The sequence below is a fragment of the Sus scrofa genome, chromosome 6, assembly GCF_054392235.1.
Source record: "Sus scrofa isolate SSC_HxYL_T2T_F1_AM1 chromosome 6, Sscrofa_HxYL_maternal_Yorkshire_Landrace_v2.0, whole genome shotgun sequence".
NCBI classification, from domain to species: Eukaryota; Metazoa; Chordata; class Mammalia; order Artiodactyla; family Suidae; genus Sus; species Sus scrofa.
In genome coordinates this window covers 172,271,493-172,298,051 of record NC_139388.1, presented here as the reverse complement: position 1 = coordinate 172,298,051, position 26,559 = coordinate 172,271,493, and the positions used below count along the sequence as shown (strand labels likewise).

At 52.4% G+C, this 26,559-nt stretch overlaps 1 protein-coding gene and 1 long non-coding RNA gene across 8 annotated transcripts; one reads left to right on the top strand and one right to left on the bottom strand.

Moving 5' to 3' along the window:
• Nucleotides 1-574: 574 nt before the first annotated feature.
• LOC102158889 (uncharacterized) lies at nt 575-26,511 on the bottom strand. 3 transcript variants are annotated; one of them, XR_002345238.2, is made up of 4 exons: nt 26,352-26,511; nt 11,113-11,243; nt 5,921-8,175; nt 575-2,288 (listed from the first exon to the last, which is right to left on the bottom strand). It is a non-coding gene; the product is annotated as an uncharacterized LOC102158889 (long non-coding RNA). The 3 variants fall into 3 exon arrangements; XR_014808518.1 differs by lacking the exon at nt 575-2,288 and having other exon boundaries at nt 7,725-8,175; nt 26,305-26,511; XR_014808519.1 differs by lacking the exons at nt 575-2,288; nt 26,352-26,511 and adding an exon at nt 20,992-21,127 and having other exon boundaries at nt 7,725-8,175.
• On the top strand, nt 8,576-22,232 carry MPL (MPL proto-oncogene, thrombopoietin receptor). Of its 5 annotated transcripts, none has more exons than XR_014808494.1 (13): nt 8,576-8,688; nt 8,837-8,969; nt 9,293-9,471; nt 9,973-10,271; nt 10,656-10,818; nt 11,067-11,193; nt 15,247-15,428; nt 15,591-15,733; nt 17,632-17,791; nt 18,009-18,105; nt 20,346-20,433; nt 20,647-21,293; nt 21,396-22,232. XR_014808494.1 is itself a non-coding variant. In XM_013999453.3 (12 exons), exons 1-12 carry the CDS (start codon nt 8,610-8,612, stop codon nt 20,932-20,934), a joined length of 1,938 nt encoding a protein of 645 aa, XP_013854907.3. In that variant the 5' UTR covers nt 8,576-8,609; the 3' UTR covers nt 20,935-22,232. The 5 variants fall into 5 exon arrangements, 2 of the variants coding, with proteins under 2 accessions (XP_013854907.3, XP_084821460.1); XR_014808493.1 differs by having other exon boundaries at nt 15,555-15,733; XM_013999453.3 differs by having other exon boundaries at nt 20,647-22,232.
• Nucleotides 26,512-26,559: the final 48 nt, after the last annotated feature.

Sequence of the window (26,559 nt, the reverse complement as noted above, 5' to 3'; positions counted from 1 at the left end):
GTGGCGCAGTGGTTGATGAATCCGAATAGGAACCATGAGGTTGCGGGTTCGGTCCCTGCCCTTGCTCAGTGGGTTAAGGATCCGGCGTTGCCGTGAGCTATGGTGTAGGTTGCAGACGCGGCTCAGATCCCGCGTTGCTGTGGCTCTGGCGTAGGCCGGTGGCTACCGCTCTGATTCGACCCCTAGCCTGGGAACCTCCATGTGCCACAGGAGCGGCCCAAGAAATAGCAAAAAGACAAAAAAAACAAAAACAAAAAAAACAAAAAACAAAAAACGGAAACTGCCATGCCAGGACACAGTGGTTAATGAACCCGACTAGGAACCATGAGGTTGTGGGTTCGATCCCTGGCCTTGCTCCATGGGTTAAGGATCTGTCGTTGCCGTGAGCTGTGGTGCAGTTTGCAGACGTGGCTTGGATCCCGCGTTGCTGTGGCTCTAGCGTAGGCCTGGGGCTACAGCTCCGATTGGACCCCTAGCCTGGGAATCTCCATACGCCTCGGGAGCGGCCCTAGAAAAGGCAAAAAGACTAAAAAAAAAAAAAAAAGAAAGAAAGAAAGAAAATACCACGCCAGGAGAGAAGCAGTCCCAAAAGACCACATGTTGTATTTGGATTTCATTTACATGAAAGGTTCAGAACAGACAAGTCTTTAGGGATAGGAATAAATGGCAGGTTGTGTGGGGCTGGGAGAAGGATGGAGGGTGGAGGGTAAGAAGGGAATGATACAGGATTTCTTTTTGAGGAGATAAAAATGACCTCAAATTGACTGTGATTTCCTGTAGCTGTGACTACACTAAAAACCATAGAATTGCATACTTTACTTGGGTACATTGTATGAGGTGTGAATTACAACCCAAGACAGTGTTTAAAAAAAAAAAAAAAAAAAGAGCATGAAGAGGTAAGTGATTGTGGGGTGATGAGCTGAAAGCATGGATGGCCTTCAACATGGGCATGCAGGAGAGGGAAGAAGCAGTCGAGAGCTAATGCCACACTTCTGTTCGGATGCCCGGGCTGGTGGAAGTGCCAGTCACTAAACGAACAAAAGTGGCTGGTACTGTTGGCACATATTAATTCCTTTACTGCTCAACCACCCTCTTGGGTAGGTACTCTTATTCTCATTCCCATTTTACAGACGAGAAGGCAGAGAGGAGAAGTAACGTAGCCCAAATTGGGCAGCTCAGAAATGGCAGAGACCTCACCTGCCCCCCGCCTGTCTCGCTTCCCTCCTCACTGCCTCACTCTGCAGCTGTGTTCTCACAGGGGATGCCCTGGGTTGGGCAAGGGTTGGCGCAAGAGACCAGCCCAGCAGCACAAACTCGTTTCCAAGGAGATGATGGATAAATGAAGAGGGAAGGCCCAGGCCCACCTCTTGAAGCCTCATTAGGCTGCCATCGGTGGCAGGGAAGGAGAACCCAGATGCTTTGCCCCAGAGGCCTCGCTGCAGCCCGCTCAGCTGCAAAAACGGAACCCCCACCCATCAGCCGAGTCATTCCCCTCTCGGCCCCAAGGAAGGGGTGATTTCCTGCCTGGCCCTCTGGGCAGCTCAGGCTCCTCCCACCGGCCCTGCATCTCCTTATCTCTCTCCCAGAGTCCAGTCCGTGTGTGGCCTCCATGGGAAGCGAGGACTCAGAGGTCAGAGCGAACCCAGCAGCTCAGGGCAACAGAGGGCTGACCAAGCGGGGGCCCCGTCGCTCTCGCACTGGGGATCACCGCTGGGCACGTAGGGGTCCTTTCCCCATTCACAGGAATAAAGCCTCTCCTGATGCCTGTTTTGAATCCAGCTTCACCCCGCGTACAGCCCTGTGCCAGGCACATACGTTTTGAAAAAGTGAGTGAAGCGGAGGAAAGAGCAGTCCCAGTCAGAGGCGTCCATGTAATAGTTGGCAGAACAGGCTTGGAGTCAAACACCTGAATTCCCACCTCAGCTCTACCCACTCATAGTGGTTTGGGACAGCTCAGTGGGTCCATCTCAGCCTCCATGGCTCTTCTGTCAGGTAAGGGCACATAATGTGATGAAATGAGACAATGCATTGGCAGAGGGCAGGCGGAGAGCAGCTGCTCTGTAATGGTAGCTGGTGGGATAAGGACTCAGAGAGTAAACAGATGCCTACTCCCACCCAACTTTTACCCCCGGAGAAGTGAGCTAAGATGACAGTCCTACATGAGAGAAAGAATGAATACATATGTAGGACTGGCTCACTTTGCTGTACAGCCGAAAACAACAGATCGATGTAAATCAACTATACTTTAAAACTTTTTTTTTTTAGGGCCACATATGGAGGTTCCCAGGCTAGGGGTTGAATCGGAGCTGCAGCTGCCAGCCTACGCCACAGCCACCGCAATGCCAGATCCAAGTCATGTCTGTGGCCTACACCACAGCTCCCCGCAAGACCAGATCCTTAACCGACTGAGCGATGCCAGGGATCGAACCCACATCCTCATGGATGCTAGTCGGGCTCATCACCACTGAGCCACAACGGGATCTCCCTAAAAAAAAAAAAAAAAAAAAAAAGAAAAGGATGACAGGAATTCCCACTGTGGCTCAGTGAGTGAAGAACCCAGCTAGTATCCATGAGGATGCAGGTTCGATCCCTGGCCTCTCTCAGTGGGCTAAGGATCTGGCGTTGCTGCAAGCTGAAGCTTAGGTCACAGATGCACCTCAGATCCTGCATTGCTGTGGCTGTGGCATAGGCCGGCAGCTGCAGCTCCAATTCGACCCTTGGCCCGGGGAACTTCCATATGCCATAGATGCAGCCCTGAAAAAAAAAAAAAAATGACAATCCAATCCCCTCTTGGCAGGGTTCATATCTTGTCTAGCTAAGGCAGAGGCATGCGTGGCTGTTTATGTGTAAAAGACTCCAACAGAGGCACACAACTGGGGGGGAGTGTTCAAGGAAGGAAAGAGTGTGTGTGTAACACACGTGTCCCCACGTCCCACAACACTTTGGGGTCACGTTTTCCTTTACATCCAGTCGGAAGGGCCCAGCCCCATTCCACGTGCTCCGGGAAGCCCAGGCCCTCCTGTTTTCACCAGGACTCTGATTCCTCCCCGCCCCCCCCCCGGGACCGCCCTTCACCCTGAATTCCCGCTCTTGCTAAATGCCGATCCCCGCGCTGCCCGCTATCCTCTCACCTCCGTGGGTGTGCTCGCCTTTCTCCCTCTGTTCCTAGAACACCAGGAATATACGATTTGTGTCTAAAAGGCCCTTACGGAAGGTTTGGGAAAGCTAAGCTCTCACAGAATCGAGAGTAAACTTAAAGCTGAGTATTAGGCATCACTGTTCTGGAATTTTCCTCCAAGAGTTTTCCCCTGGAGTTTCTCACGGGTGAAGATGTCTTTTCCTCGGGTTGTTATCTTTCACTTTCTAGCGCCTCCTTTTTCTCCGGAGTTACCACTGTACAATCCAAAATTCTCGTCAAATTCATACTTGGCAAAAAGTAAAATTTCATACTTATCAAAGCCATGCCCAAAGGCTCACCAACTTGCTCCTGATCACAAAAGAGCTATGAGGCTTCTGAAAGGAATGTGAAATTGCATTTTTCTTTTTAAAATAGCCTTCTCTCCCATCATATATAGTTAGATGATAAGAACTCCCAAGATGTGGGAGTCCCCGTTGTGGCTCAGCAGAAACGAATACAGCTAGTATCCATGAGGATACAGGTTCAATCCGTGGCCTCACTCAGTAGGTCAGGGATCTGGCGTTGCCATGGGCTGTGGTGTAGGTCGCAGATGCAGCTCAGATCCCGTGTGGCTGTGGCTGTGGTATGTAAGCCAGCAGCTACAGCTCCAGTTCAACCCCTAGCCTGGGAAATTCCATGTGCCACATGCGTGGCCCTAAAAAAAAAAAAAAAAAAAAACAACCAAGAACCAAAAAACAAAAAAACTCCCAAGAAGCAATCACTTGGGCTAAGTCTTAAATCACAAAGTTCCAACGGGCTGAAAGTCTGGAAGGTTCCGTGCTTGAGGAAGCAAGGAGCCTGTGGCAGAAATGGGGGTTGGGTTTGGGAAAGAGCAAGGGGAAGCTCATTAGGAAGAGAGTCCAGGAACAGGAAGATGAGAGGTGTAAGGACCATTCCAGCATCGAGAGATGAGCCTCGATGGAACCAAAGGATCACGTGGACCCATAAACGATTTTAAACAGGGAAAGAATAAAAGCAAATTTGAGCTTCTGAAAAAGCACTGAAGAAGGTACCATTTGTCACCTCTAAGAATGGCAAGCGTGTTACCGCAGACACAGGCGTGGGGAAATACAGTGTTCTCACACGCTGCTCGAGAAGCCGATGGAACAGTGGTTCTGGAGAGAAGCTTAGCAGCAGTGGGAAAGACAGAGGGAGAAGGAGAACCCAGTGCCCAGAGCTGCCTCCTCCGGGCTTTCTGACTGGATAGAAATGGCAGGTGCCAGGAAATCCAGGGAAATTGGGAGAGGGCGAGGCCCCAGCATGGACCCTGAGAACCCAATTCCCAGTTGCCATTCATGACGTCACACGAGTAGCTTGAAATTGGCCTTGCTTGAATATTTCCCCCACCAAGAGCAGCAAATGCTACAAACAGGGCTCCCCCTCCCTGCACCCTACCCCCAGAGAGTAATCCAGCAGGACACTGTGGCCTGAGCCACCCCTGGAACTCCTCAGCAAAGGCTGCACAGAGCTCAAATACAGGCTTTCATGAGCCAGGGCTTTGGCCTTATATCCCCACAGAAAAGTCTGCTGACCGGAGCTGGACACACTGACCTCTTTGGCCGGAGAGGAGCAAAGCTAAGTGGTCTCCCTTCCCTAGGGCTAATCCGGTCCCTGTTTGATGCTTCTAAAGAAGCAAAGGACATGTAAATCAACTATAATGGAAAAAATAAAAATCCTAAAAAAAAAAAGAAAAAAGAAGCAAAGAACTGGGAAAGGCCTCGTTTTTCCAGCTGTGCAGAAGCAGAAAAAATGGCAAAAGGACAGGGACAGGGAGTTGGACCTCCTTGTACGCAGGAGCAGAAAGCCCCGACCTCAACTCTCCAATGGTTACAACCCCCACCCCTTATCTTGCAGGCTCTGCACCCCTCACCTTTTTTTTTTTTTTTCCAAACCTGCATCATATGGAAGTTTCAGGCCAGGGATCATATCTGAGCCACCGCCGCAGCCTAGGCCACAGCTGCAGCAATGCCAGATCCTTACCCCACTGGGGAGGAACCCTTGCTGCCACAGAGACAATGCCAGATCCTCAACCTGCTGCAGCACAGCAGCAACTTCCCTAACCACCAGTATGCTGCCTCTCTGTAGAAACCACAGGACTTGGTAAGACTTGGATGCACAGGTGGAGAGAGAATGAAAATTTGGAGATAACATTCAGGTTCCAGGTTTCCACGGTGAGATGTGAAGGTAGGGAGGGAAGATCCGGGAGTGTGCGTGGAGATGATAATAGCTCTGTTTGGGACTTGTGAGCTCGAAGGGCCTATGGAATAACAAATCGCGATGTCTAATAAGTAGCAAGAATTTGGAGTTCAAGAGAGTGATAAACTCTCAGGGGAGTTCCCATTGCGGCTCAGCAGTAACGAACCCAACTAGTATCCATGAGATTGTGGGTTCCCTCCCTGGCTCTGCTCAGTGGGTTAAGGATCTGGCATTGCCAAGAGCTGCGGTGTAAGCCAGCAGCTTCAGCTCCAATTCAGCCCCTAGCCTGGGAACTTCCATATGCCTAAAAAAAAAAAAAGAAAGAAGGAAAGGAGTTCCTATCGTGGCACAGCAGAAACGAATCCAACTAGGAACCATGAGGTTGCAGGTTCGATCCCTGGCCTTGCTCAGTGGGTTGAGGATCCGGCGTTGCTGTGAGCTGTGAATAGGTGGCAGACATGGTTTGGATCTGGCGTTGCTGTGGCTCTGGTGTAGGCTGGCAGCTGTGGCTCCAATTAGACCCCTAGCCTGGGAACCTCCATATGCCATGCGTGTAGCCCTAAAAAGCCAAAAAAAAAAAAAAAAAAAAATCCTGGGAGTTACTGGTAGATAGATAGAAGCCATGAGACCACTTAGGGAATACAAAGGGAGAAGCAAGGACATCTGGGGAACAGCCACATTTAAGAGAAAGAGCAAAGAGAAAAACTGGGGAGTTCCCTGGTGGCTTAGTGCATTAAGGATCCAGCATTGTCACTCCTGGGCCTCTGGTTCCTGCTATGCCATGGGTTCAGTCCCTGGCCCTGGAACTTCCCCATGCTGCCTATGTGGCTAAAAGAAAGGAAAGAAAGAAAAAGGGAAGGGGGAAAATAACAAGAGCAGGAGGAAAAAAGGAGCATGTGACACACAGCAGAACTCCAGGAGGAGGCAGGCACCAAGCACTGCAGGAAGGTAGACCACAAACGATTAAGATGAGACACATGGGAGCTCCTGTCGTGGCGCAGCAGAAACGAATCCGACCAGTATCCATGAGGATGCGGGTTCGATCCCTGGCCTCACTCCATGCATCGGGGATCTGGCATTGCCATGAGCTGTAGTGTAGGTCCGCCGATTCAGCCCCTAGCCTGGGAACTTCCATATGCCACTGGTTGGGCCAAAAAAAAAAAGATGAGAGACACAGTGAGGTTATTGCGGCTGGTCCAGCGTGAAGAAGACAAGGATAGGAGATGGGACCGAAGTCAGCCGGGGTCCGATCTGGCCGAACCTCGCGTTCCTTTAGCAAGGGTTCAGACTTTATTCTAAGTGTAGTAGGAAACCATCTGGAGTTTTAAGCAGGGGAGTGAGGAAATCTGATTTTCATGGACGGGGTTAAGAGTGGAGAGAGTTAGAAGCTACTCAGAGACCCAGACTTGGACCGGGGTGGGAGGAGTGGGGGTGGTGACGGGTTCGGATTTACGGTACTTTTTTAAACGCCATCTGGCAGGACTTGCTCATGAAGGGAACGCGGGGTAAGAGGAAGACCGGAATCCAGCGCACCGAGGTGTGGGCTTGGATCGACTGAGCGGACTGGGGGGCTCAGGTTTAGGGGTGGGAGCCAGCATCGAGAGTTTCATTTTGGCCGTCCTCAGTCTAAGATGCCCGTTAGGCAGGCAAGGAGAGATGCCAAGTAGGCCGCCGATGATCGAAATCGGGAGCCCCGTAGGGGGAGTCTCAGCTGGCAACATTAATTAGGAAGTCATCAGCACACACACAGCCGCCGAGCCACGGGGCCACGTGAAATTAAAGCTGTTTCCCTTCTCACCAGGCGGACAGGGGCTGGTGGCCTTTGACTGGGGGCTTGGGGAAGCATCCAGAGTCACCTCCATTGGGCAGAGAAAGCCAGTCCTCGTAGCTTGAGCTCTGGGCAGAAGTCAGGACAAATGCATGCAGAGAAATGGTGCCAGAGAAGCTAAGCCCTCACAGGGGGGCCAAAGGTTCCCTGTCCCCCCTCCAGCTCCCCCCCACCCCCAAGAATTCTCTGTTAGTCACATCAATTCAGGAGGAAGAGAGGAAGGTGATAGTGAGAATGCTTAGTCTGTAGAGCCAGCAAGGGGAGCCCCACCTGAGGCCAGACAGGCTAAGTGTGGGAGTCAACACGGCCTGCTCTGGCCCCAGGCCCTGCAAGAGTCAAAGCTCCTGAGAGTCGGCCTAAAAGCCACCACAGTTACAGCAGTCGGAGGCGGCGGCCCGGGCTTCAGAGAAGGGAGCGTACCCACCCTTCTGCTCATGGCGAAGGCGAGGGCGAGCTGGAGAGCCGAGACCAACCAGCCCTTGATTCTGAGCCAACCAGACAAAAGCACTAAAGACCAGAGCGTCCAAAACCTTAAGATGTATTCGCAGCATCTGGGGACTCGGAGACAGTGCAGATTCTGTGTCAGGAGGTCTGGGGCGGGGCCCACGTTCTGTCTTTCTAAGAAGCTCCCAGGTGATGCCGCTGCTGCTGCTGCTCCGAGGACCACACTGAGTAGCAAAGGGTGACAGGCAGTGGTGGAGGTCCCGCAGCGGAGGGCCCACGTGGGGGGACGGTTCCAGGGAGAGTGTGTTTCTGTGTGCACGAGGTTATAGAACCCATTACGGCAGAAACTGCCACCATTTGTCCGGGTGCGAGGCAGACAGTCACGTCTCTGCACACTACACCTTCCAGCAGCACTGGGGGGCTCGTGACGCACTTGGGTTCTAAAGCTTAATGTCTTGAGTTTCACCTCGGAGCAGGTGTGTCATCTTAGGCAAACCTTTAATTTCTCCGCATCTCAGTTGGCTCATCACTGCAATGGAGAGAATAAGACTATTGTAGGATTAGCGGAGTCAAGGCTACATCAAGGGCTTCACGCGTGGCAGCACACGTGAGCACTCAGTGTGCAACCCGGGCTCACCACATGCCCTCCACCACGCGGGACACGGACACACACAAGCTTACTCTGCGTTTGGTACCTGATCAGAAGTGTGACCCCCATCTTCCTCCCACCTAAAGGCCTGTATCCTCTCTTCTGAATTCCTCCTACCCTCCTGCCCACTCCCACCCACCCCCGCCCCTGGCCCCCGGCCCCTGTGTGGTCTGGATGGGCCCCACAGGGGCAGGGACAGGGACAGGACGTGGGGCTGTATCTGACAGGAACCTGAGGGGCTGGCCCGGGAGGGGACTGGGGCCCGGCTTCCTGAAGGGAGGATGGGCTAAGGCAGGCTCACTCTGCCGGAGAAGATGCCCTTCTGGGCCCTCTCGGTGGTCATCTCCTGCCTCCTCCCGGCCCCCCAACACCTGGTGCAAGTCACCAGCCAAGGTGAGGTGTGTGGAGGGGGCGATCACCGATACCCAGGCCGAGGGAGCCCTGGGAGGGGTGCAAGGTGGGAGGCTCCCGCTGGTCCCCTGCCCTTGCCCACAAACACGCCCGGGAGGACCCAGAGCCCGACGCTCCAGCTGTTCCTCAGATGCCTCCTTGCTGGCCTCGGACTCAGAGTCTCTGAAATGTTTCTCTCGAACATTTGAGGACCTCACTTGCTTCTGGGATGCGGAAGAGGCAGCGCCCAGTGGAATCTATCAGCTGCTGTACGCCTACCCAGGGTATGTGCTGTACCGTACACACCGCCTAGCCTACGGGTATGTCATGCACACGCAGCTCCCTTGTATTGGTCCTGGACACCCCTCCGTGGAGCCCCGTTCCAGCAGCTTCCCTGCCTTTGGCCCTATCAGAGAACCACTCCAAGGACACGCCCTAAGTAGCCACTTCATGAACAGATGTGCTTTGGAGATGCTCAGCTCATGCCCCGACACAACCCCCAATCCCACCCCATCCTTCCCAGGCCCTGAGAAGAAAAATGGTGGTAAAGGAAACAGACCCAGTCCTCGGGCCCTGTAGGTAGGCGGGACTCCTTCTGTGCCCACAGGGAGAAGCCCCGTGCCTGCCCCCTGAGTTCCCAGCGTGTGCTGCCCTTCGGAACCCGATATGTGTGCCAGTTTCCAGCCCAGGATGAAGTGCGCCTCTTCTCTCAGCTGCACCTTTGGGTGAAGAACGTGCTTCGGAACCAGACTCTGTCCCAGCGGGAGCTCTTCGTGGACAGCGTGGGTAAGGGCCATCCTCCTGTCATTCCGGCCCCTCTGCTTGCTGCCCCCAGGCCAGCTCCCAGGACCAGACTGCTCTGTGCTCTTTCATGACAGCAAGGATGCCGTCCACTACCAGACCCCAGAGGCACCCTAGGGCCCTCGTCTCGTTCCTCTCAGCCTCAGCATCTAGAGCTAGACTTCATTTCACACCAGACTCGCCCTCCCATGGCTAACCTGTTCATTTCCTCACTCATCCACTGGTTACAGAACACTCACCATGTGCCGGGCACCATGCTAGCTGACAAGGATGCACAGATGGCGAGGTCCCTGCTCTTGGGGAGCACGGGACCTCCCACCCCTGCGGTGAGGTCCTGAGGAAAGAACAATAGGCTAAAGAGCCTCCCTGCCCCCACCGCAGCAGCTGCCCTCAACCCAGCCCCCAGCAGCGCTCTCTTACCGCCCACGGGTGGAACCGTAGACTGAGGCACTCAAGGAGTTCTGATGTGCCCTGTCTCGCCCTCAGGCCTGCCAGCTCCTCCCAGTCTCATCAAGGCCAAGGGTGGGAGCCAGCCAGGGGAACTTCAGATCAGCTGGGAGGCCTCAGCTCCTGAATTCAGTGAATTTCTGAGGCATGAACTCCGCTATGGCCCCAAGGATGCCAGGAACGCCACGGGCCCCACAGTCACGCAGCTGCTGTCCACAGAAACCTGCTGCCCAGCTCTGCAGAGACCAAACTCAGCCCCAGCTCTGGACCGGCCTCCTTGTGCTCAGCCCATGATGCTCCGACAGGACGGACCAGAGCAGACCTCCCCAACTAGAGAAGTATCTTGGCCTTCTTCTGCTCCACCTCCTATTTCCTATCCCCAGTTGTGCCCCCAGAAAGGACAGGCCGTACTTTGGGGGATTCTGGACTGAGCTGGTCCTTTGAGAGTCAGTAGGGGCTGTGATTAGCTCGCAGGAGGCGTGTTACTTTGGGTCATTCATAACAACAAAATTGAGAGCTTCAGGCCCCCAGGTTAATGGGAATCTCCCTGAAAAGCCCCGGACAGCACTGAAACCCACTGACCTGGACCCCAGTCTGTGTGCATCTTATCCAGTGAGGAACCGGGGGTCACTCCACACACGTGGGGCTTCAGATACAAGAGATGGAGGCTCTCTTGACTGAGAGGCCGACCTAGATTCTGAGGCTGGGGTTCTTCTCCCAAGGCCCCCTCTCTGACAGTGAAGGGTGGACGCTGCCTCATCTCAGGGCTCCAGCCTGGTAACTCCTACTGGCTCCAGCTACGCAGCCAACCTGACGGGGTCTCCCTCCATGGCTCCTGGGGATCCTGGTCCCTGCCTGTAACCGTGGACCTGCCTGAGGATGCAGGTGAGTCAGCGAAGGGGTGGGGCGATGCGGAGGACAGCGAAAAGGTGTCTAGAGAGGCCTGGGCTGGATGTGGAAGCTCGTGGTCCTTCCTGATGACCTCGAATCTGCCACTGGACAGAGTGAGCTATGCTCAGGGAGGGACGAGAGAACAGGAGTGCGTGTCCCCAGCTATGTGTGTAAAGATGACCGGGACACCTTACAGAGGAGGAGCACACGGGCTCTGATGGCATTTCCTTCTCCGACCCCAGTGGAAATCGGCCTGCAGTGCTTCACCTTGGACCTGAAGAATGTTACCTGTCAGTGGCAGCAACAGGACCATGCTAGCTCCCAGGGCTTCTTCTACCACAGCAGGACGCGGTGCTGTCCCAGAGACAGGTGAGGACTGAACGGCTGCTGGAGCGTGACGTCATGGGGGAGAAGCACAACTGTGCAGAAAGAGGGGAGAGATGGATTTGGGTCGGCCTCACCCCCCTGCCTTGTCCCCAGGACAAAAGGGCCTCCGTGTACTCAGCCTCCAGTGGGTATTTCCCGTTCCAGTGTCTCTTCACACCCCCTGGAAAGGCCTTGGTTTAATTCAGCCTTAATCATGTCACCTAGAACACCACGACAGCTGCCATTCCCACCCACCTCCAATTGTCCTTGCTGCTGACAGACTGACCTCTGTTAAACTCGAACTTTGCATGGCCTTCCCCTTCTCAAACATATGCTGCGACTTTTTGCCCTCTATAGCAGATCCAAACAAAACTTGGCCTGGCCTTCAAGAACCTCCACTAAACACCTCACTGATCTGGCACCTCCTTCTTATCAAGCATATAACCAAGGCTTGTTAATCCGCATTTGTTCACCACTAGCATAAGTATGTATACCCTTACCCTGGTATACGCCATCGTCATCGCTCGCTTAGGCTACCGAGAAGACTAGTTAACGGATCCCTTCTGGGATCCTCCAAAACACACGCCACACAGGAGCTGGAGGGACTTTTTTTTTTTTTTTTTTTTTTTGTCTTTTTGCCATTTCTTGGGCCGCTCCCGCGGCATATGGAGGTTCCCAGGCTAGGGGTCGAATCAGAGCTGTAGCCACTGGCCTACACCAGAGCCACAGCCACGCGGGATCCAAGCCGCATCTGCGACCCACACCACAGCTCACGGCAACGCCGGATCCTTAACCCACTGAGCAAGGCCAGGGATCGAACCCACAACCTCATGGTTCCTAGTCAGATTCGTTAACCACTGCGCCGCGCCATGACTGGAACTCCGGAGGGAGCTTTTTAACATGCAAAAATAAATACAACATTCCCTGCTTAAATCTCTTCCAAGATCGATAGCTTCCGGTGACTTCAGGACAAAGAGAAGAACTCGATCATGGCCTCATACTGTGCTCGATTGCTCAGCCCTACCAATGCCTTCAGCTTCCTCTTGCACTCTGCTGCCTTTTGTGTTCTGAGCTCCGGTACTGGCCTTCTTTGCTTCCCTCCTACCTGCCATATTCCCTCCTGCCTCTGGGCCTTTGCACGTGCTGTTTACCCAGCTCTCCTGTCTTTACTTAACTTCTGTTTATCCTTTAGAGCACAACTCAAATGTCAGCTCCTCAGGGAACCCTCCCCTGACCTTCCTCCTTAGGTGATGGCACTATTATATATCCTTGTTGTGCCATTCTTAAATACTTACTATAGCTATGATTTTCTTTTATATTTTATGTGGTTATTTGATAGCCAGTAAAATTCCCTCTCAGAGCTCCAGTTGAGAAAGGCTGATCTTGACTATACATAATCCATGAGGGCAAAGTCAGTGTCTGTTTGGAGTTCCCTGGCGGCCTAGTGGGTTAAGGATCTGGTGTTGTCACTGTTGCGGCTTGGGTCACTGGTATGGCATGCTGGCACAGGAAATTCCGTGCGCTGCGGGTGTGACCAAAAAAAAAATTAGTCAGCATCTGCTTCTACTCACCCATGTATTCTTACCTACCACAGTTCCTGGCACACAGTAGATGCTCACTTAAAAGAATGTTGAATGAATGAATAATGAAAAAAACCACTAACAGTTTTCAATGTATTCCTCCAGTTTTTCTACGCATTTACATGTCTATACACAATATTTAATTTTCAGTGTAAATTGGGTTGCATTATATATATGATTTAACATATTTCTACTCAAAAATATGTCTAGGAGATCATTACAAAAAGACGTAACTCGTTCTTTTTAGTGACCGATTTCCATGGTACGGAGGTGCCATGAAGGATCAAAGAGTAGCAAAGCTGAAGCCATCGTTTCCCCTTCTGAGACCTGCTCCTCCTCTTCTTGTCCATCCCGCCGCCAGCTCAGGTGTCCACCCTGGACCTCTGCCATGTCTCCCCCTCCACCTCCAGTCGGAAACACTTGTCCTTTCTGCCTCTTCGGCATCACTGGAGTCCGTCCAGCTCCCTCTGCCCCCACCGCCACAATCCCACGCGTCCTTTGCACGTGAAATACCATAACAGTGTCCTAGTAAATGTCTCTGCTTCTAGTCCCCTTCACAGTCCTTTCCTACAAACCGCAGAGGGACCAAAGTACAAAGCTAATCACGACAGGTCCCCATTTGAAATCCTGAAATGTCTCCGTCATTACTGCAAAATTAAGGGCAAGCTTCTTAAAAAGGCAGTAAGGCACCCATGACCTTGGTCTGCTGTCTTCCATTTGCCGTCACCACCAGGCCCTCTGTATGGAAAGCATTCTGCACCCCTCAGAATCTCCCTCAAAGCACCGCATCTCTTATCTGTGCACAAGCCTGTGTTTGTTCCCTGTGCCTGTCCTATTTATAGTCCAAGCCTCAGTCTACCCACTGCCTTGTACAGGAACTGTCCTCTGACCTTCCCAGGCTGGGTTAGATGATCCTCCTTGATAATTTCAAGCCAACCTGTGCACACCGCAGAAAAATCCCATCCGTTTGTTTTTCTGCCTTGCCCACTGAAATGAGAGTTCCTTGAAAATTACTCCTTTACGTATTCGTTGGCCCTATCGCAGTGCCTGGCACATAATATTGACTCTTTGTTGAACAAATACATAAAATGATCAATAATTTTAGTAATAGCTCGCCATTTAGGGCTTATAATCGGGAAGGGACATGATTTATTCGTTCAATAAACCGTTATCGAAGGGACGAGGTACAGGCACTGGGGATAGAGGGACAAAAGAGAAAAGCTTACACCTTTGTTGGAGCTTATATTTTAGTTGGGGGAGGGGAAGAGCAGGTGACAAGCAAGTCAAGAAATAAAGGAACAAGATTATAGGATAGCGACTAAGTGGGAGGATGGGGGAACGGGTGCTAATTTAGACTGAGTGGTCAGAGAAAGCTTTGCTGAGGAGGTGACAGGTGAGCTGAGACCCAAGCAGCAAGGAGGAAGGAGGCAGGTGAGCTCTGGAGGCAGGGCCATCGGGCAAGGTGAGATGCAAAGACAACGCATCTGGTGTTGCAGCACAGGGAGGAGGCCCCGGGGATGAAGGGTGTGAGAACTGTAGGAGATGAGAATGGCGAGGCTGGGAGGAACTATAAACCATTCAAAGTCCTGCAGGGCCTGATATGGAGCCTGGATTTTATGCCAAGCGGTAGGTACGTACGGGGAACCCTTGATGGGTTTTAAGCGAAAGAGAGCAATGAGATGATGTACATTTTAAAAAGGTATTTCTCTGTGCAATTAAGAAGGAGTAAGAGTGGAAGCAGGATCATCAGTTAGAAAGTTGCCTTCATCTAATGCTAACGCAGCAGGAGTAAAGATCCAAATAAACGGACAGATCTGTCTTCTATTCTGGCTGTTATCAGATCAACACTTTGGATCTAAATTCGGGTTGCTGTGTGGAGAACAGATTACAGAAAGTGGTGAAAATGGGAGCAGAAAAGCCCGTTAGAAGGCTGTCATAACACCCTCTTAGTAAATAACACATAGCGGTGGCTAAGAGGACTGCCTAGTGAAAACAGATTAAAAACATGAAGACCTTCCCTCCAGAAAGAGGAAACCTTTCATCTTTGTAACCAACCTGTTCGAAGCAGGTATTGTTATGTTAACACATTTCAGGAGTTCCCCGGCAGTCTAGTGCTTAGGACTCTGCACTTCCATCACCGCAGCCCAGGTTCAATCCCTGCCTGGTCCGGGACCTGAGATCCCACATTCAGCTGCTGCACTCGGCAGCCAAAGAAAAATCACAAATGAGGAAACTGGGGCAGAGGTAAATCAAACTCAAGTAATTAGCCCAGAGTTACATGCCGATAAGACATGAACTCTATAGCCCGTGGTATCTTCACATCTCATCTTGCTCATTTTGACATGAAGACAGAAAGCCCTGGAGGTTCATGCAAGAGAGGAGTTGGATTATAATCCAGTCCCCTGTAGGATGGGAAATAGCAGAATTAGGCTCTGAGACTGGCCGGATTCAAAGACTCTACGGGGCTGATTTTTAGGGACCCCATCTGGGAGAAGTGCGAAGAGGAGGACCAAAATCCAGGACCACAGCCCTCCCGGCTCTCCCGCTGCCACTTCAAGTCACGAAATGACAGTGTTATTCACATCCTCGTGGAGGTGACCACAGCCCAGGGTGCTGTTCACAGCTACCTGGGCTCCCCTTTCTGGATCCACCAGGCTGGTAAGAACGTTCTTTCCTTCTCCTCCCACATAGCGCCCACCCCTGCCACGTCTGACCCCATGCCCAGGATCACCAACTCTGCTACTTCTGGCCCATGGCCCTGGTGACATGACGCCTCATGCGCAGATGGGCTTAGGCCAGTCCCTGCTGACATCCCTGCAGTGCTCATCCCCACTCCAAACTTCCACTGGAGGGAGGTCTCCAGCGGGCAGCTGGAAGTGGCATGGCAGCACCCATCATCCTGGGCAGCCCAAGAGACCTGCTATCAGCTCCGATACATCAGAGAAGGCCATCAGGACTGGAAGGTACAGTGGAGAAACAGACCTCAGCCTCAGACTATTACGGCCCTATCAGGAGGGAAGGTGTCCCTGTATCTCCGTCTGGGCCTCTTTATCTCTGTTTATGTGATCTAATCTCTCTTTGACGTCTGTTGCCCACGACTCCAATTCAAACCTTTATCTTCCCTTTGTTTGGGGGCCATCAGTCTCTCCTGATTCTCAGACCTCCTCTCAGACTGAACCTCCTCACTCTTTCCCGGCTCCTCCTCCTTTTCCACTCTTCCGGAATAGGCTGTGCTTCCTACAGTTCCCTACTAGACTCTTGTTCCCTCTAAAGAAATACATATGCTCTCCCTCGGTGGGTGCTCCGACTCCACGGTTTCAATGACTGTACATGAACCACCCCAACTTTATCATTTCAATACCCATTAGGAAAGGAACTTCAAGACCTTAAGGGAATTACCCAAACTTCTGAGATCTCAGTTTTCTCACTGGTGCTACGTACTTGCTAGGGTTACAGTAAACATTAAAGATATAAATAGCACACTGCCTGGGAGACAGAAGGTACTCAACAGCCATTAAATATTAAGTTTCTTTCTCTACTTTTACTCTCATTTACCACATGTAGATACAACTTCTTATCCGACAGCTCTACCTAAAAGCTCTCCAGGGCATTTCAGACACAATATATCCAAAACTGTACTCCTCTTCCTCCTCAAAGTTATTCTACTTTTTTTTACTGCGGGATAAGTTACATCAAGTACACAAACCTTAAACACACAATTGATTGATTTGCGCACGAGTACACACCCATGTAACCATGAAGCACATCAAGACACAGGTTATTTCCAGCCAGAACCTAGGAAGGGCCTGGTGCCCCTAGTCACACACGCACACCCTCCAAGGTAATCGCTGTTCCAACACTCCCACTGATAAGTGTTGGCTGTTGTTGAACTTAATAAAATAGAACCACACAGGATTTCTTCCTCACACTTACTTCTCCTGTTCCTTGTCTCTGCCAATGGCACCAACACTTACCCAGTTACCCCAACCTGGAATTATCCTTGACTCCTCCCATTTCCCTTGTCCCTTCCCTCTGTTTATAAATTGAGTTTATTGTACTCAGAGGCCTGATGTCCCTACTACCACTGTCTTAGCCTCATCTGTAGCCAGCCAGCCAGTCCATCCATGCTCTTAATACACTGGACACTCTGGAACCTCCCATCCGGCAACCTGGGCGGCATTGCACTCTTCCTGATGCTCCCACAGAACCTTACTTACATCATTACTAATGCACTAACTATTTCCTTTAATTATTTTCTTGTTTGGATGTTTTCCTCCTGAGTCATGTCAGACCGTGTTTCATTTATCTTTCCCCCCCGGCTCCACCCCGTGCAGAGGCCAGCGCTTAGCATCTCGAAAGCTGTTCACAAATGTTTGCTAACTGATTAAGTCAGTAATGGCTCCATGCTCATACACACGATGTTTGTTGCCTCCGCTTGGAATCTGTCCTGGTACCCTCGGCACCTAACCCAGTGCTGGCATCCTCAACAGACTGCGTGTTATCTGTGGCCGGGTCTACACGGCTCTGAGTGTCTGGGGTTTCCACCGCCCGACCTGGAGTTCTGGTGTGCGCCTGGTCAGTGTGTGCACCAGGATCTCTGCCAGAGGGTGTATCGCATGGACGTGTGTCAGGATGAGGGTAGTTCTGTGTGTAGATGAGTCAGTGTGTCAAGTGTATCGGGCCAGGCAGGGTGAGGCTTGAGGGCGAGGTGCTCTCTGCCCAGTTCCCGTCAGGATGCGTGTTTTCTGCCAGTGAGGCTCCCTGGGCATCCCTGGGGAGTCAAACGCCGAGCTCTCAAGTCCCCAGCGCCGGCCCACCGGGGCCCAGAGCCTGACCACCTGCTCGCTTCTCCTCCGCGCAGGTGCTGGAGCCACCTCTCGGGGCCCAAGGAGAGACGCTGGAGCTGCGCCCGCGCTCCCGCTACCGTATACAGCTGCGCGCCAGGCTCCACGGCCCCACCTTCCAAGGCCCCTGGAGCGCCTGGTCCGACCCGCTGAGGGTGGAGACCGCCTCCGACACCGGTGAAGGGCGGGTGGGGGGAAAACACGGTCTGCGGCTGCGCGAGTGGGGGGTGGCGGCCGCCGGCGCAGCGAGGGGCGTGGCTTCGAGCTCTAGGGGCCGCGGCTGCGCAGACAAACCCTGAGCCCCAGGGCGGCGAGGGGCGGGGCCTGGCGGGGCTGGGGGCGGGGCCTGGGCGGGGCTCCGGCCTGGGGCGGTCTAACTGCCTTTGTCCCCTAGCCTGGATCACCTTGGTGACCGCTCTGCTTCTGGTGCTGGGCCTCAGCGCCCTCCTGGGCCTGCTGCTGCTGAGGTGGCAGTTTCCCGAGCACTACAGGTACCGCTCTGGCCAGGCGGGAGACCGGGCGGTAGTCCGGGCGGGGCCGGCGGCCTCTAAAGAATTCCCCGGGACATTTTATGACCGCCGCTCGGGACAGCCCCACATCCACACCCACCCGGGCCCACACCCGGGGTCAGCTGCTCCTTGCACCACCTGCTTACACTCTTTCATGTCCACTGTACGGGACACCTCAAACAGCCCCACCTTCTGGCTCCTCATCTCAATAACAAGGCTACCGTCCACCTGTCACCCAAGCCAAGACACTCAGGCACCTCCCCCCCATCCAGGCTGGTCCAGTTATTCCACCCCTTAACCTTGTTCAAACAATAGCCCCTTCCTCTTACCTAACTCACCAAGACAAGCCCCTGCTCCCTCCGCAGGGAGCCATCAGAATCTTCTAAAATGCACACATGAACTTGTCTCTCTGCCTCCCTAAGTCTCATTACTAGCTCCCCAGGATAAAATCCAGACTCTAGAATGACAAGCAAGACTGTGCAAAATCTGGCCACTGCCAGCATTTCATCCTGGACCCACCCTGTGCATCAGCCTTGCCAAACTGTTGGTGATTTCTTCCACAAGTCAAGCAGCTTTACTGCTCGGGGCCTTTGAGCATAATGTCCCCTCTGCCAGGAATATCCTCCCTGGATGACTAATACCCATTTAGCTTTAAATAACTTTCTTCACCAACTCCTAGGAAACCTTCCCTGACCCTGCCCTACTGGCTGCTCTCTTTGGGCCCCAGTACAGCCTTCTGTCATCGTACCAGAAGCATCTCACTGCTTTCCTTTCTTTGTATGTGTTCCCTATGCCTTACTTGGTCATCCTTCAAAACAGTGCCTGCCTAACAGCACACCCTTAAATAAATGTTATTAATGAATGACTTGTTTATGTGGAAAGCCTAAGGCTGCAGAGAAATGTCATTGAAAGTCGTAAACACAAAGGACAGAATCCATGCCACCTCAGTCCTTTGGCTGGTACCATCTCTCAATTCCTGAAGACTCGGCTCAGAAGGCACCTCCTCCAGGCGGCCTCTTTTGATGGCCCTAAGCTGGATTAGATGCTCCTCTTCCGTGCTCTCATCTCCCCTTGAGCATGTCTTTGATCTTTTAATCTGCTCGTATATATGAGCAGACTGGAATGTAGCCTCTCTGCAGGTAGCCAGATCCAACAAAAAAGTTGGAGGCAGGACTTCCTGTTGTGGCGCAGCTGACATAAATCTGACGAGTATCCATGAGGACACAGGTTCGATCCCTGGCCTCGCTCAGTGGGTTAAGGATCCAGCGTTGCTGTGAGCTGTGGTGTAGGTCCCAGACGAGGCTCGGATCTGGCGTGGCTGTGGCTGTGACATAGGCCAGTGGCCACAGCTCCGATTCAACCCCTAGCTTGGGAACCTCCATATGCCGCAGGCGCAACCCTAAAAAAATTTAAAAAGACAAAAAAAAAAAAAAAAAAAGTTGGGGGAGAAGAGAAGAGGGAGGTGGTGCTTCTGAACCAGGCATACTCAGTTCCTGCTCCACAGTTTACCCGACACATCACTCCTCCTTCCCTGGAGAGATGTGAGGTCAGAAGAGGCCTTGAAATACTGCTCAGCTGAAGTCCCTCCATGTGGAAACAGGAGCCTAAAGAATTGGAGTTTCCCCCAACACACCTTCATCCGTGTTCTTCCCAAATGGACCACCTTCCTCAGTAACTTAATAAAAGCCCCGTCGGTTCTCTTCATTCATTTGTTCTTCTAATTACTTGAGCACCTCTTATAAGCCAGACACTGTTCTACACCCTGGAAATGCGGGAATGACCAAACAGATACACCCTTTGCTCTCATGGAGTTTATATTCTAGTATGTGTACTAGATACACATATACAAATAATACTCTAATAAATACCCAGTAAGTCGAGTGCTGTAAAGAAAAATAGGCAGAACGGGAGACAGAGTGATGGGGAAGGGAAGTGGTTCTGTTTTAGACAGGTTCGTCAGGTAAGGCCTCTCTGTCAGGATGAGCAGAAACCTAACGACTGAGTGTTCCAGACAGAACAGAAAGTGCGAATGCCCGAGGCAGGAATGTTGGCGGACACCCAGCCACCCTTTCTGACCCTCCACCACCTGAGGTTTCCTTTGCTCCTCTACCTTCCTTTACTGCCCTGACTGCACTGGGACCTCTCCAAGCCTTACCCCCCCCCCACTGCCCCCTCCCGACTCCCGCCCGCAGCTCAGTCTCCTTCTTTTCCTTCTCCCCCAGGAGCCTGAGGCATGCGCTGTGGCCCTCCCTTCCAGACCTGCACCGGGTCCTAGGCCAGTACCTCAGGGATGCTGCAGCCCTGAGTCCGGTGAGTGCACCCCTCTCCCCACCAGCCCCCACCAGCCCTCCCTGGAGCTGGCTCCCAGCCCCAGCCCCAGCCCCCCACCTCTCCGAGGCCCTCGTGCACCAGCCTGCCATCCCTGGGCCCTATGTCCAGCCCAGCTCTCTTTCCTGCACAGTCCAGGTCCTGCTCCCAGAGGACCTGCTCTAATCCAGACCCCTTTGCCCGCATCTCTCCCAGCCCAAGGCTGCAGTCTCAGACGCCTATGAGGAAGTGGAACCCGGCCTCCTTGAAATCCTACCTAAGTCCTCGGAGAAGACTCCCTTGCCCCTGTGTTCCTCCCAGGCCCAGACGGACTACCGAGGATGGCAGCCTTCTTGCCTGGGGACCCTGCCCCTGTCTGTGTGCCCAGCCATGGCTGAGGCGGGGTCCTACTGCACCACTCACATCGCCAACCATTCCTACCTACCGCTCAGCTGCTGGCAGGCCCCTGGCTCCCAGTACCCAGGGCAGATCCAAACCCTCTAGTCCTTCCCACCTTCTCCGCCCACCCCATCCCAACAGCACAGCCATCGCAGACCTCACCTCCTTCCCCGGTGTCTCCTCTCCCAGCTGGGCTTCAGAGCACTGAGCCTTCAGTACTGCTGCTGACAAAAATCCAGGACCCTCTCTCCTCAGAGTAGGCTCATTTGACTAAGTGCCTCTTAACTTTCACCTCCTTTCTCTCTCTCTCTTTTTGCTTTTTTTAGGGCTGCATGTGTGGCATAGGGAAGTTCCCAGGCTAGGGGTCGAGTCGGAGTTGCAGCTGCCAGCCTCCACCCCAGCCACAGCCACGCCAGATCCTTAACCTGCTGAGTGAGGCCAGGGATCGAACCCACATCCTCGGGGTTAGTAGTCAGGTTCATTACCCCTGAGCCACAACGGGAACTCCCTCTCGCTCCTGTTTAATGCCAAACTCCTCCACTTCTCCACTCCCATTTGCTCCTCAGACTCCTTCGATTTGTTCTCCGACCATCACTCTGCTAATGGAACTACGCGGCAACCTCCGCCTCAAACCTTCTCATTGCGCGAGATCCAAAACGATCCTGCTAATCCTCAATTTATTCGATCTCCCTTTTGGCACCTGTCGTGGCGGCAGTGCGTGTCTCCTTGAAATTCTCTCTTTGCATGGCCTGCAAACCTCACCATCTCTCACCATCTCTCCTGGCTCAGGCCTCTCTGTGTATGTCAACAGTTAAGAGCATAAACTCTGGTGTCAAAGCTAAGTTCAATTCCTGTCTTTCCCACTTGCTAGCTGTGTGACCTTGAGCAAATAACTGAAAGTCTTTGAGCCTTAACTTTTCTTATCTGTAAAGCACGGATAACAGAACCTCGTAAAGTTATAAAGAGCACTTAGTGAGATAATCTAAATAAAGCACAGTGACTAGGACATAGCAAGTATTTAATACATCTAAACTATGGTAATTATTGCTTCCTAATCGCTTATCTTGGCATTTCGTCCAGTCCTTAATTACTGCCGTCTCAAGAGTCCATTCTTAATTGTCTCCAATCCCACCCACTCTCATTGCCTTTCCTGTATGCTGATCATTCCAAAGTTCTTATCTCCAGCTCATGGTTCCATCACAGCACCTGCAATGCTTTATGCAGGTAGCCATTTACATGTCCGTCTTCTGTTACTAGATTGTGAGCTCCCTGAGGGCAAGGGCTGGGATTTATTTGTCTTTCCCCACACTTTCCGCCCCCCCAACCCCCCCACCCCCCGCTGGCACCTAGAGTAGTGCTTGGTGCATGGTAGTTGGCCTTCAATAAATGTTTTTCTAAAGGAAGGAGATCTTTCTGGACAATGCCACCTTAGCTCCAGTGCCAACCTCCCTCATCCTCTATGCCATTCACGTGCGGCGCTAAGTGTGCTTAGGCCGTTCTGATTACGGAGGCCCCTGACCCATTCAAATTCTTAAACAAATGGCATTTTTTGCTGACTCCAAACATACCCACTATGTTAGTCAGGGTCTTGGCAGAAATAGATGACACACTCAATCTGGGTGTCTGGATAAGAGTTTAATAAAGGGCATATTTATAAAGATGAGGCAGGATTTCAGAAAGCCATCAAGGACTAGGGCAGTATCCCAGGGCTAACAACAGCTGGGTGCTGGTACCCTCACCCACCCTCCGTATCAAGGGGCAAGGGGAGAGTGGCTATGAGAGCTGGACACAGCAGCTACAGAGGGGGCTGCCTGGAGGAGCTGTGGCAAAGAGGATGTGGCAGGTACAAGCCAGGGGAGTAAAAGTTCCTGCCTGCTCCCCCCCACCCCCCGATCTCCTCTGTATTATTTTGCTAGGGCTGCCCATAACCATGTACCACAAACTTGGGGGCTTAAACAATCCATTTTTTTGCTTCTGTTTTCTTTTCTTTCTTCTTTTTTTTTTTTTAGGGCCACGTGTGTGGCATACGGAGGCCCCCAGGTTAGGGGTCAAATCAGAGCTATAGCTGCCGGCCTGCGCCACAGCCACAGCAATGTGGGATCTGAGCCTTGTCTGTGACCTACAGCACAGCTCATGGCAGTGCCGGATCCTTAACCCACTGAGCAAGGCCAGGGATTGAACTCACATCCTCCTGGATACTAGTCAGGCTTGTTAGCTGAGCCTTAGTGGGAACTCCCTGGTTTTGTTTTTAATTGAAGTTCAGCAAAGACACCAGTCATACCGGATTAGGACCCACCCAATGATCTCATCGGAGCGAATTATACCTGGAGTGACTCTCTGAAGTACTGGGGCCTAAGTATTCAACGTAAAAATGGGGGGGGGGGCACAATTTAACACGTAACATTCTCCCACTGGTGGAATACACGGAAACCAGAGCCTGAGGGAATCCACCGATGCAGGCTCTGAGTCAGCCTCGCAGGGCGCAGGGCAGAGCAGAGAAGGATGGAGAGTGGGTGTGGATGGGACAAACGGATGACAGCCAGGGTACTCACGTTCCGTGATTCCTCCCCCAGCCATGAGCAAGGCGCCAACTCTACTCTGAGGGACTCCAGACTAGGGACGAGATCCAGACCACAGAATCTCTCCCCTTTATGCCCACTGCGCCATCACGTCCTGACCACTCTCGCTTCCCAAGTTCTGTCTCCTCCATCCCCACTGAGCTACGACGAGTCTCTACCTAACATCTCTGCCTCCAACCTCTCTCCTTAAATCCAACCCAGTGCTGCCTCCAGACTGGTCTGTCTACTCCTCTCACACCTTGCTCACGCCCTGCCTCGAAATCTTTAGCCTTGACTCTCCAGAAACGGATGTCTTGCTCTTCCACTATTTCTAAGGATGAGGACTGAGCACGTTAACATAATGCCAAGCACAGGGAAGGATGCGGTGTTCAGTGACTTACTTGGATCACTGTTCCGACCTCTGAATACCACCTCTGTTTTAGCCCCTTCTGCCCTTTACTTCCCTAGATTCAGATCCCTCAAGTGGGAGTTCCCCCATCTAAGCAGCTCCTCAGCCGCTTAATTATCTATCTCTAAAGCCTTGTTCTCCTTCCCTCCAGCTTAAGAGGGAGCGATCTATCTTTTCTAGACGGAAAAGGCTTCCCGTGTTTTCTCCCCTTTCTTCCTGGGCAAGGTATCCAGACACCTGGTTCTACCAGCAGGCCCTTGCCCGTCCTCTTTCATCTCCCCTGGCTCTCTTGCCTTCTCCTTCAACCATGCGTAGGCATCTTGGGGCTGGCAGTCCAAGCTCCCATGCACTGCCCTCTTTCTCACTCCCAAATTTCTCACACAAGTAGTCTGCTACTTGATCATCTGGCATCTTATTAGAATTCCTCCCACTTCAAGGTCCTTGCCAGTATAATCGCCACTGGCTTCTTTTATGCCTTTATTTTTAAATGTACAAATACCCTTATTTACCATATTGTTCTTTTTTGTTTTGTTTTTTGGCCACCCTGAAGCATATGGAGCTCCTGGGCCAGGGGATCAGATCCAAGCCACAGCTGAGGCAACAAAGGATCCTTTAACCCTCTGTGCCCGGCTGAGGACGGCACCTGCATCCTGGTGCTGCAGAGACACCTCTGATCCTGTTGTGCCACAGCAGCAACTCCTTTTTTTGGCCACCCTCTGACATGTGGAAGTTCCTGGGCCAGGGATCAAACCTGCACCACAGCAGTGACAATGCCCGATCCTTAACCTGCTGAGCCACCAGGGAAGTCCTACCCTATTGTTCTCTTCCTCTACAATTACACTTACTCCAGAAGCTGCAAATTGCTGGCCATGTCCCGCCCTCAGAAGTGTTTGGGTGTTCCCGTCGTGGCTCAGTGGTTAAAGAATCTGACTAGGAACCATGAGGTTGAGGGTTCGATCCCTGGCCTTGCTCAGTGGGTTAAGGATCCGGCATTGCCATGAGCTGTGGTGTAGGTCACAGATGTGGCTCGGATCCCACGTTGCTGTGGCTCTGGCGTAGGCCGGTGGCTACGGCTCCGATTCAACCCCTAGCCTGGGAACCTCCATATGCCGCAGAAGCAGCCCAAGAAATGGCAAAAAGACAAAAAAAAAAAAAAAAGAAAGAAAAAAAAAAGAAATGTTTGCTTTGACCCTTCCCTCACTGATTCTACAAGGCCTGGCAAATAAAATCCAAACTCCTTAGCTTAACATTTAAGTCCCTGAGAATTCCCATTGTGGCTCAGCAGGTTAGGAACCCAACTAGCATCCATGAGGATGCGGGTTTGATCCCTGGCCTCGCTCAGTGGGTTAAGCATCTGGCGGTGCTACAAGCTGCGGTGTAGGTCACAGATGTGGCTGTGAGCTGGCATTGCAGTGGCTGTGGCACAGGCCAGCAGCTGTAGTTTTGATTCAACCCCTAACCTGGGAACTTCCATATGCTGCAGGTGCAGCCCTCAAAAGAAAAGAGGAAGAAAAAAAAAAAAAAAAGTAAGGCCCTGGCCAACCTGACTCCTGTGTTCTCTAGTGTCTACGAATCCCCATTTCCAGTCCTAGGACACTTAACTCCTTGTTTTCCAAGGTAATGGGAAATAGACAACATGAATGCTTCAAAATCAAAGATAATAACGATATTAAGTTTGGGTTAAGAGCCCCCAAATGATCTCTGTCATCATCAGAGTTGTGCTTAGGCTAATGATGGAAAAGGTGATTTTTCTAGCCTCTCTCTGGGACGGTGTAGCTTATGGTTAGATTGCTTGGGTTAGTCGGATACTTGGGCTCCACTACTTGCTGTTAGTGGCTGTTTGCCTTAGGGCAAGTTTCTAACCTCTTCCTGACCCCATTTCTTTTTTTGTAAAAAGGGGATGAAGTATCTCTCCGCCTTACTGGACGGAAGGTTGATGTAAACACAGCCGTCAGCAGAGGGCCCGTCAATGATAACCCTCATTATTTCTTACTGCTGTTGCTTCTAAGCCTATCACGCAATCCATTCAAGTCTGTATTGGAGCATCTGGACTCCCACCAACATGCGACCTCGGACACATCCCTTCCGGAGCCTCGAGGTCTTCATCACACATGGGTGTGTGGCTGGGAAGACCAGGGTGCACCATGCGCAGATTAGACTAGGGGGTCGCTAAAATCCCTGGCGCCTCTCAAGCCCCGTGGGGGGAAGGCACGGTTTCCCTCACAGAGCCGTCCAATCCTGAATCCTGATCCTTTTCCCTGACCTACGGAAATGGACCACTTTTTAAGCCTCATTTTCCTTGTTTGTAAAACGGTAACAAACAAAACAACTTTTTAAAACCAGAAACATGCACTACTTCCTTCCCAGCGGTCTCCCCGCCGGCACGAAGCAAACAGTGGACGCTCCGGCCGCCCTTCTGCATCTACACGTTCTCAGTCCACTCCTCGCTCCTCTCCGTGCCCTGCCCGCTCCCCTCTGCCCGCCGGCCGGCGGTGCGCTGCCTACAACCTCTAAGCAGCTCCAGGGCTCCAGGTCCTTCCGACGTCTGCACTTACGCATCCAGGAGGAGATCCGCAAGCCGGGTTTAAGCGCGAAGGGCGGGTGCGGGGAGGCGGAGGAATGAATGGAAGCGACTGCGGAACGCGGGGAGCCCAGCCCCGCCCCGCCCCCCGACGCCGGGTCTCCCGACCCGCCTCCGCCTGTCTCTCACCCTTCAAATCCCGCTCCGCTCCGGGACTCCCGTGAGATCTCAACGTTCCCCCG

Excerpts from the sequence above, each read along its gene's own strand:
- MPL (XM_084965334.1), top strand. The coding sequence starts at position 8,610 with ATGCCCTTCTGGGCCCTCTCGGTGGTCATCTCCTGCCTCCTCCCGGCC. Across the intron at positions 8,689-8,836 it reads GGTGCAAGTCACCAGCCAAG|ATGCCTCCTTGCTGGCCTCG; the intron begins GTGAGGTGTGTG and ends GCTGTTCCTCAG. Across the intron at positions 18,106-20,345 it reads CAGTTTCCCGAGCACTACAG|GAGCCTGAGGCATGCGCTGT; the intron begins GTACCGCTCTGG and ends CTTCTCCCCCAG.